At 52.6% G+C, this 10,752-nt stretch overlaps 1 protein-coding gene across 2 annotated transcripts in view; it reads right to left on the bottom strand.

The window, feature by feature from the left end:
* ACSF3 (acyl-CoA synthetase family member 3) overlaps positions 1-9,745 on the bottom strand; it is a 48,362-nt gene extending 38,617 nt beyond the window's left edge. For both annotated transcript variants that reach the window (XM_010227823.2, XM_088526234.1), the window contains exons 1-2: positions 9,053-9,745; positions 7,463-7,618 (exon numbers count right to left, since the gene is read on the bottom strand). In XM_010227823.2, coding sequence (XP_010226125.2) covers positions 7,463-7,618; positions 9,053-9,745 — 849 coding nt within the window. The remainder of the gene's footprint in view (positions 1-7,462; positions 7,619-9,052) is intronic.
* Positions 9,746-10,752: the final 1,007 nt, after the last annotated feature.

The raw sequence follows: 10,752 nt of genomic DNA on the forward strand, positions 1-10,752 counted from the left end.
CTGTCACCCTGCATGCTGGTGAGTCTGCTCCTTTCCCCTCAGCCCTCTCTCGCTGGCTCAATTTCATTACTTTCTACTTCATCGCGCCAGCACCTCCTCTCCCCACCGCTCCCTCCCTCTCCCCGTGTCTCTCACTTCACTGCTCCAGAACAATCAGCTCTTAAAACAAAAAAAAATACGCACCACGTTGTTATTCTTAATATAGCAGGACACATCCAACAAAGGCACCGTCCCCCTGAGCAGAAGGGAGCGTCTGCTGCCTCCAGGCCCTCGACCGAATGGGATAAACGCCCGAGTCGGAGATTCACTGGCCAGAGAGGGCCTCAACCTCCCTTCCACCCTGTGGGAGATGGGACACGGGTGCTCTAAGGAGCCCTCAGCCATGGGGATAGCAGAGGAAGGACAGTCTCCCAGGAAAACATTCCCAGAGAGGGAACGTGATGCCCCGTGCCAAGGAAACGGCGCTTTGGCTGCGCCTTGTTGCTGCAGCGCTCTGCAAAGAGCCCGAGCCGGGAGCTGCGCATCTTTCCCACTCTTCTGTACCCTTCCCATCCGAGGCAGCTGCACGGAGAAGGATATCTCCAAACCCAGGAGCCAACCAGGGCCTCTTCCTCTCCGCTCGGCGCTCCTGGGAGCCGTCACCTTGGGCAGGTGAGCAAGCAGGGATCACAACCGTGCCAAAAGACTCCGCGAGACAGATGCCTGGGGACCACCGGCTCCTCGCTGCGCGACTCGCCACCGGGAGCCCAGAGCAGCAGCGGGGAACACGGGCAGCCTCGGGACTGCCTGTCCGTGCATTGATTTAAAACACAAAAACACCGCTCCAACACGCAGCAGCTCCCTCCTGCGCCACGGAATCCCCTCTGCTCGGCTCCTGCGTTAAATAAAAAGCCTTTCCATCACGAGCGGCGGCCACGGAGCGGCTCTCCTGGGTCAGCCCGCCTCGTCCTGGCCCCGTCCTGAGGATGGGCAGCTGCTCGGAGCGGGGCCAAGAGCCGCCGTGGGGTGACCCGCCGGTGCCAGGCATCTCCCCCTGCCCTCGGCCAACCTGCACCCTGCCCATGCGTTGGAACGGGCATCGAGCCGCGGTGCCAGCCCCGCTGCAGACCCAGAGCCACCCAGGGGCCGCCCGGCCAGCCGAAACGGCTACTCCTGCTTTACAACCTCATGGTTTAAGAGAAGGACCCGGGAGAGTCTCATTACCTGGGGCTAATCAATCAGCTCCAGGGCCCGGCTTTGCCCTCCCCGCGCTCGGCATCCCCTGACACTGTCACGTTTGAGGCAGCACAATCAATCTCCCTTCTCCGTCACCCGATGTGTCACTGTCACCACATCAGTTTCCTGACAACAGAATATCGGCAGCCCATCATTCCATTTTTATTTTGCCCTCCTGATACCTCAGGTGGTGTTTTGCCCTCAGTAAGTAAAATTTAGAAACTTTAAAAAACAGAGAAAATCAAAGCACCAGAGGCAATAAAACACCCCGAGTCTGACAAAGCCACAGGACTTCCCCACCTAGTTCTTACAGCATACGGATGGCAGGATGAAATGGGGATGGATGAACGTGCAAGCTGCTCTAATAAAATGCTTTTCCATGTGGCAACCTTTCCATGGCATCCAGACCTGCTCTGGAGGGAAAGGACACAAATACAGACTAGAAAAGCCACCGACTTTTATTCCTTACAGAGACCTCATGGCAGAAGCACATGCTGTAAACTAGACAAAACCCCCTGAAGTTGCCAGTATCTGGGCATCTAGCACAGCAGAAAGAAGGAAGGGAGAAGGCAACAAGCACTTGTGCACTGCATCCAGCCACACTGCACCTGATACAGGGACCTCAGAAGCATTTGGAAGAGATGAAGGCAAAAACACCCAAAAGCTGCAAGGAAAGTGACCATCAGCATGAGTTCTCCCATCAAACCAAAACAGGTAGCAGACAACATGCCCTGCTGCATCTATTGACAAATAGAGCAGCACTGCTCTTCAAAGCCAGTCTAAAATTGTTGTATCATTTTCAGCTGTTATTGAATTTTTTAAGCCTTTTCATAAGTAACAATTCCACTAATGCAAGGTTAAACCATCCCTTCACTCCCCTTTGGATGTGCGAGGCAGCTCTGGGTTTGGCATCGATCCCTGCGCGCGGGTAGCGCTGCCCGCGAGGAAGCGACGCTCCCGATTTCCAGAGATCCCGAGAGCAGCGGCTCCGTCCAGCGCGGATCCACAGCTGCCCCGTGCCAAAGGTAAAAGGCTCTCCTTAATTATGGGCACAGACACGCCTGGCACATTTTTTTCCCCCTGATTGAAGGGAAGACAGAAGAGAGGGCGGCAGAGCAGCAAAGGGAGCTCTGCCTTCTCCCGACGGCCGAACCGTCAATAGTTGCTTCGACCCAGGCTGCTCACGAGCAGTTTGCAGGAAAGAAATATTCTTGTCTTCAAAGGGAAATTGGGCCCTTGGTGGCTTCATCGCATGTTTGTTATAACCCCAAACTGTTTGCGCTCCGCATGACTCTGGTTTTAATCATTTATTCATCAGTGCAGTTTGATGGCCCCTCTGCATTCCAGTCTGAAGCTTTTAAACCCTGACTATGCTGTAGGCATACTGAAAGGAGCAAGTGCTTTCCCTGGGACCCAGTAATATAAGTAAATATGACAGGCTCTGGTTCCATTTCTTATTTTTCCCCACACACATCAAAAGACATTACTCCATAACAGATGCTGAGGACAGACGGCAGATCTGGGGAGACGTGAAGAAAAACTGTAACTTTTTAAAGCCAGGTCTGCGCGAAGTGATCAAACATAATCCATTCACTAGTGACCTGCTCCTCCCTCCACCGGCTTCCCTTTGAGTCGGAAATAAAATTACTCCTCTGAAGCCTCCGATTAGCAGATGAAAAGAGAATTGTCTTTCTCCAGCTGAAACTGGATGGGACCCGCAATCCCCAGCACACCGAGAGCACCAGCCTAGCACTACAGTTCACAGCCTCGCACGCTCAGGGGTGCTTTTATTTTAAGCATAGACTAATAAAGCCCCTCAGACTGATGCTGACAAGGGAGCACAAGCAGGGGAGAGGATCGACACTGCAGCGCCTGCTTCTCTTTCCCAGAGGCAACACGGCTATTGTGGGATCTCCCTGCATGGCCAAGCGAAGGTGAGAAACACGGCAGCATGCAGCATTCACCTGGTTAGCACAGATAAAGCAGCAACGGGGACAAACTGCTTGCAAGGAGGCACAGCACAGGTTCCTGGGCCGGAGGAGGAAGCGGGAATTCATGGGAAGCAGCGGGACAACCTCCCATGGCAGCAGTGACCGTGGGCTCGTGTGAAACCCCACGAGCACCAGGGCTGCAAGGGCCTCCCAGCACGTGGAAAAGCTGCCCGGAGCCAGGGCACGCTTGCTGCATGCCCAGGGAATTAACACCAAGTCACACAGCGGCTCCCTGCACTTGTACTTCTCCTCAAAACAAACGCCAAGAAACAAGGGCCCCAACCCACAGCGAAGATTAATGATTTTGATGGCTTTGTGTGTGACATTGCCAAACTGAGTATGATTTTAGAGGGCTGGATCCTCGGAGGCACCTTACGTCAGACATCCAGCACTGCTGGCACCAACAGAGCTGCTTCTTTGGGGAGTTTGGCGTAATACATGTACATTTCAGCATATTTATCATCAAAGCGGTCGCGAGGGCCAGGCGTCGCTGTCGTCCCGCGGGCACCACGCCACGGCCCGGCAGAGCCGAGCGGGCAGCACACACCACAGCTGGGTCACACAGAGTTTAGACTTCTATCAAACCCTCCCGCCGCTCATTTGCGGCGAGCTTCTCCCTTCGTGTTTCTGCAGAACTTTTATCTTACCCTCCACTTGAGGCTGAGAGGTCTGCTGGGATCTGGGCTCACGTTTATCACTGCAAGCAGCAGACACGGAGCCTTTTGCCATTAGATCATTTTTGCCTTTAGCAGCTCGGACAGGATCAGAGGCAATCCAGGGAAGAACAAGCTGGCCCAGTTGTTCAAGCTCAGAACGAGACGTCTTGGTGTCTGCTGGGTGCAGAAGTTACTGGGAAAGAGACAGCGCGGCTGCAGAAGCACATTGAGATGGAAGGAAATTACAACAGGACCATCACATGGGGAGCTGAGGCTGCAGCTTCCTCCGGCTCCAAAGGAGATTCCTGCCTTCACAGCTCCCAGCTTCTTCAAGAAAACAACGTCAGAGCTGCCCTTGCCCCCACGGCTGCTGGGATGGACAGCATTCAAGTTTCCTGCTCTCCCTCCCGCTCTCAGCAGCACCGGCACGTCTTGTCCCGCAAGGAGAGCTGTCATTCCCAAGCTCCGGGTGTGGAATTCCACAGCTCCAGGCAGGAGGTCGGGCAGCAGCCTGAGAAGGGCTGTGAGAGGAGACAGGCTGTGCCCCAGGGAGCTGCCCAAGGACTCGGACCAGACACACAGGAGTGGACAACGCTGCAGATAAAGGGTCTGTTTATCAGCCCTTTCCTAATAACTGATTAATAGATGCAGCCATATTCTTTAATAACTTACAATGAAAAGATGCTACAAAAAGCTTAAGCAAGACAGATGGTGCTATAAAGTGAATTATAGCATGTACAGTAGCTAGTGCAAAGTAACGGATGCCCTCATTTAATAAAAAGAATCTGATTTTCTGCAGCAACTTTCATGCTTGAGGCATCTCCATACACTTTAATGAGCCCTTGTGGCCTCAGCAATAGCCTGCATGCAGCTCTGGACATCAGATGCTGTTTTAGTAAGAGAGTGGATGCTGGTCAGGACACTGGGGTTATTCCACAGCCCTGATTTTTAACCTTTCATTGGACAGCTACCAAAACCAGACAGAAGGGTCTGAAAGTTGTCACCTCCTAACACTGCACCGCAGGGAATGACAAGAGGGCCTTGGTCCAGGGCTTGAGCATCACAGAGCACTTTTACTACCAACTTAACCAGACTGGCATCTGTATCCACGACTATAAGGCACACCACAAATTATGTAATTTAATAAACACTGTAATAATAAAGTATTTATTTTGTATAATGAAGTGTTAGTGATTAGAAACCAAACACACATTGGGCATGCTGCTGCGGTTTCTCTTGAACCCATGCCAGTATCACTCAGGGCTAAATATGTCTGCAGCAGGTTGAGAGTAAGTTCCTAGCCTTGTTTTGATCAGCCTGTCAAGTGTTTTAGCTGCCATTCGGGTTTCTTTACATCACACTATAATTGGCTGCTTTCTCAAGGTGCAACGAAGAGAAAAAGCACACAGCAAAACTTAGGCTGCTTTTGCAAAATCCTCCGCCGAAACTCCACTGCTTTTCTGAAAGCTGATTTCAGTAGCAAAGGGCATTTTGTAAACAGCTGCTGAAAATAGACTGGAACTGAAAGGCAGCTTGCATTAAACTCCACAAGAAAGCCTTATTTACCCTCATGTGCTTTCTTTGTAGTGTCGATCAAACCACTTTCAGCTCCCAGGGGAGGCCCTCGGAAAAATAAAAGGAATAAGAAAAATAGAAGAGCAAATGACGTCCTTCAGAGCCCAAAAGCACCTGAGAGGCCCCGGAAGGAAGCTCACTCACCAGGCACGCTTGCCACCACCTCCCTGCCCAAGTTCAAGCGCCAGGGTCAAGAGGATGCCCCGCAGCACTGTCCTCACTTGCCCTTGGCTGTCAAGCCCTGCGGAGAGCTTTGATCAGAGAAGGCAGGCTGAGCATCCCGCTGCCGGCACCCGAACCATCCTTCAACGCCAGCTCATTGATTTGCAGATGTCGGGAGAGAGCACGGAAAAACACAAGGGTAAAAGGGACGATCAATCACCCGCGCCCTCCCGAGGGCCCGGCTGGGCTTCCCAGCCCTCTGGGTGCTCTCCTGCCTCCCGCAGCAGCCAGCGCTGCCCGCGGGCACCGGCAGGGCCAGCGCACGGAGCCCGGGTGCACCCAGAGCTGCAAGGACAGCACGGAGCTTTTTGGGGTGATACTCCAAAATTGGGCAGCAACAGGAGAGCAGTAGCGGCTGGGGTTGCCCGGGGAACTTGCTGTCCCTCCCTGCAACCACATCTTCTCCATTTGCTCTGGCAACGCGAATGCAGAGCTGCCCCGCTGGGATCCTGGTGCCCTCAGCGGGATCAGTGCTCAGGGAGCAAGCGGGTTTTCAGGTGCCAGTGAGAAGGGAAGCGTGCACTTTCTGTGCTTGCTTCCTGGAGAAGAATCACGGGGTTCCGGGGTCGTTCCCGTCGGAGCCCAGGCTCTCCCTCGCCTCTGGAGCACAGCCGCAGGCTGTTGGGTGTATCCTACACATTTGCACTTTGTCCTCCAGGCCTGAAAAGGCTGTATAGTGTGTGAAGAAATATGAGCAAGTAAAACAGCCTGCTCTGTCACAGAGCACGGGCCTGGCAGGCTCCTTCCACTTTGCAGGGTGTTCTGCAGCACAGAGCACACCTCCCTCCTGGATAGGCGCTGGCACCAGCACCTGAAAGCCCAATTGCTCCCTTAACTGTTCAGCACGAAGGAGACAGCACGAGCTACACCAAATTCCAGTGTCTCTCACACTGCCCGTGACATCGAGACACACAGATCAACAGGGCTGGATCCCAGGGGCCAGCAGCCGTAGAAATTATTTTGCCTTACTGTTCGTTGCCCTGTTTCTTCCTCTCTTTAGGTCAGTCGCCTGCTACCATGGCAAGACACAAAAAGGAGAGCAGCAAAAGAGAAGCAGGGCACCAGGACTGGGGTTTCCTGTCTCTACTGGAAAACAAGACTCTGTTACACTCAAGTAAGATCTCCCTCCTGCCACCTCTACTGCAAAGTTGCAAAAAGTCTCAATTTGCAAGCTGTCACTCAAGCTGCTGAAGCTAAATCGACAGATCTGTTTACACTTGTATCTCTGCAGATGAAAAGCTATGTTGCTGTTTAAGTGCTAGGCATTAGTATTGCCCTTACCTGGATTACAAGAAACCCTCAGGTCCATACGCTAGCAAGTGATAGAGCACAAAACATCGAGGAGAGAATACGAGGGAAACACAAATTACCAAAATGAAAGTATCAGACAAACAGTATAGCTGCAGGCAGAGCATTGCCAGCAGGGCAGGGAAAAAGCAGTGCCTCCACCCCTTCTTGGTGCTAGAAAAACAACCACCCTTACTCTGCGTGCAGATGCTGCTAGTGGGTGCTTGGAAGGACCCACCTCCAACCAGAGACCCCCAACACAGCTAGGAGGGGCAGCACAGCATTGCCATTAGCTGTGTGATACTCAAACAAGCAGTAACGCTGAGGAGAACACGTTTACCCCAGACTGAGTGTCCAATTGAAAGTGTTTTTAACAGGCAGTTTGCAAACCGCATGCAGCCAGTAGCTAAAGAGGCTGAAATTGTTTAAGAACTTATTTCCAAAGTTGCTCTAATTACAATGCATGGGGTCTTGCCGCTCCGTTTCAAAGGCAACGCGCGATCCCTCCAGGCTTACCATCTGTGCACTGAATTCGGGTAACATGATGCATGTCGCTCCCACCCAGAGAGGACAGAGCAGCTTATTGATCACCCCATGGACATGATGTAAAGGCAGCACGTGCAGAATAACATCTTCCTTCTTCCACTCCCACTTGTCAACCAGCCCTGTAGTCTGCAGGAGAAAACACATAATTCAGCATAAGAGCTACAGCAAAGCCTCTGGCTGCTGGAAAAGCCCAGCGGATCCAAAGCCAAGATCCTCCAGCAGAAAGGACCGACGGCAGAAACCTCGAGCCTCCACGGGGCCCTGAGGCCTTTCCTTGAGGCCCAGCAGGAGCAAAATTCCCACCATAAAAAGCAGAATGCAGCAGGAACATCCTCTGCCTCTTTTCTATATGTGTTTCAATACATTTTCGAGTCCTTCCTTGTTACTGAGAAATAAGGAGTCAATCATGGTTTTAAATAGGACATACAAAATTATTAGCCTGTTTCTGCTCAACCAAAGCTGGCCGAAATAGTAATCAAAAAGGGCATTTTTTTTTTCCAGAAACTATACTGATGTAGTCTGTATGCTGCAGACATTGGCTTCTTAGCATCCACAAGGGATGGCTAGTGTGGGAACAGGAAAAAAATGTCCCATGGAAAGAAAATAGGCTCTATGTTAGTGAAGAAATATATTAATATATTGAATCTCTAAAATACGCTGCTATGACAGGCTAATTATCTGAAGTATTAGACCTTAGGCTTTTGGTTGGCACAATGGCCTTCACACCCCAACTTATCAATCAGAGAACTTATTTTCAGTTGCCTAAAAATAAACAAGTATTTGAACAGTGGAATCCAATCACACCATTCACAGCTCTCTTCCCTCTTCCGCGGTACCGGGGGGAGGTTTTGGGCTTTCTGCAGCACGGAAGACAATCACTGTTCAGGCTGCCTCCCAAATTATCAGCGTGTCTGGGAGGGAACAGATTCTTTGCCTAATATAGCCAAGCCCTGGTTCTGTCCATCAAAGTTTCCATACACTCCTGTCACTGCAGGATCTGAGCATCGAGGACTATGCGAGCTCTGGGACACGACCACGAGGCTCGCGGCATTCCCGGCCCTTTTTCCCTACTGGCACGAGTCTATCAGTTGCAAGCAGTGATAACAAGCTGGTGAGGTAGTCAGCAGGCTCCTTCAAACTTTTAATTCCTTTTGGCTCAGAGAGCTAATGGATTTTTTGCCTTGGGGATATATAGCTAAATAATGCACAGACTTCACACAGCACAGCACTGCGCTGGGCTCCTCCAACGAGGGGCAAAGGTACTTTCCTAGGCGCAGTGAGGGACAACAACTGCAAAAACAGGCTTTTTTTCCAACAGCTCCCATCCTTTCTGCTTTCCAGGGAATCAGGCAGAAGGGCCCACCTGCCACTAGCTGCAGTAAAGCAGCAGCAGTGCTGGACGAGGCGCAGAGCGCCCAGCGCTTCCCAGTTTTGTGTTCACCCTCGGAGTGTGCAGGATTTCCACAGCACAGCCCACAGCTCCGTGCAGAGCTCCGTGTTGAAGCGCGTTGGCTACACAGCCCCAGGTCCCCTGCGAGGGCCGAGGTCTCTGTCACTCACCACGGCCTGCACGTTCTCGTGGGTGCTGAGGACACCCTTGGGCCTCCCTGTTGTCCCGCTGGTGTAGATGATCATGGCCCCTCTGCCTCTCCACGCGGAGCTGGGTAAGGGCACCTCTTCCAGTGCTCCGCGGCTTGCGGATCCATCGCTCCGAGATCTAAGGAGCGGCAAAACCGGCACTCCCAGCTTGGCGGCACTAGGGACCATTTTCTCCAGGTATTCCTCTGCCACGAGGAGCAGAGCGCTCTGCGAGTCCCGGATCACGTACTCCAGCTCCTGCGCAGGGTGCTTCTTGTACAGGGGCACTGCTATGGCCCCGCTCATCCACGAGGCCCACTGGGCAACCACATACAAGGAGTCATTGGGACACAAAAACGAGATCCTCTCTTCCTTCAAGTCCCTGTCGGAGCACTTGAGGACTCTACAGATCTCCTGGGACAAGCGCAGGCTCCGGCTGTAAAGGTCCCTGTACGTGTGCTCACCATTCTGGTCCACGATGGCAATTTTATCACCAAAAGCCAAAGCCCTGGTGAAAACAGGGGTGACACTACAGGCCGTCCACGTGGTTTGCAGGCCCCTGCGGGCACAGCCAGCCCTCTTGTGCCCAAGGAGCCACCGTGGGTGACACTGCGGGTCACGGAGGAGGCAGCGGACGGGCCAGCGCGCGCGGGGCCACAGCACGGAGAGCAGCATCCTGCGAGCAAAGTGATTCTGCAGAAAGCAATTATAGGAACAGATGAGTAGGTACAGCGATTACCCTGGGGTTTATTCCCACAAAGGAGAAGCGGCAGCCTTCATTTGAATAATATGCACTGTATTATTAATGTTTATACTTTAGATTGCTGGATCCCCAGGGTGTTAGGCCCTTCCCAAGCAGAACAGGAGACAAAGACCCTTCCATAAGCAGTCTCAGTGCCCCAAAAGGCAATATAACTTAAATTATAAAGTAGTTTTCGTGTAATCAGTAATATTAGGGCATTAAACAATAGCTACTTGAGGTGCCATTCCAGCTGAGTGTAACCAGCAATCAGAGAAATGAAATACTTGGGACAGGACTCAGCTCTTAAGCTGCACTTTTCATCACCGAGGTGAAGCACAGAGCAAGGCGGAGGTTTGAGCATGGCAGCACTCAAATGCAGAGTTTTATTTCCGTGGATACTGTTTGCATCGTGAACCTTCCTTGGAGCAAGGACACCCCGAGGAGCAGGGAGCTGCTCGGCCCTCCGCCCTCGCAGGCTGTTGCTCCAGGGCTGTCACACCAAGCGAGCGGTTGACAACGCCAGCGCAGCCCTCGCCGCCCTGCCCACGCCACGCAGCTGGTTTTCCTCGTAAACAGCAGCGGGCAAACACAGCCCCCCACGTGCTGATCTGTGGGCTGGCGGCGGCGTTTCCGAAAGAGCAAAACGGCGCAGGGTCGAGGTGACACCGCGCCCGAGCTCCGCGGGGGCAGCCCGCGCCGGACCGGAACGCGGCCCGGCCCCACGTCCTGGGGCGCTTGGGCAACGAAAAACCTCTGAAAAGGAACTGGAAGGAGTAACGGCACCATTAAAGGCATTACGGGAAGATTCGGGGCTGGCACAAATACCATGTATTTCGCCTTTGCGCTTAGGAAGCAAAATGACATCAGTCTCTCAGCTCATGAGAGGAGCTGATATTGGAGAGAAAAAAAAAATAATAATAATAACTGACAAGAAACGGTA

The sequence above is a fragment of the Tinamus guttatus genome, unplaced genomic scaffold (genome assembly GCF_059628265.1).
Source record: "Tinamus guttatus ecotype Peru unplaced genomic scaffold, ASM5962826v1 Tinamus_guttatus_pri_ptg000244l, whole genome shotgun sequence".
NCBI lineage: Eukaryota > Metazoa > Chordata > Aves > Tinamiformes > Tinamidae > Tinamus > Tinamus guttatus.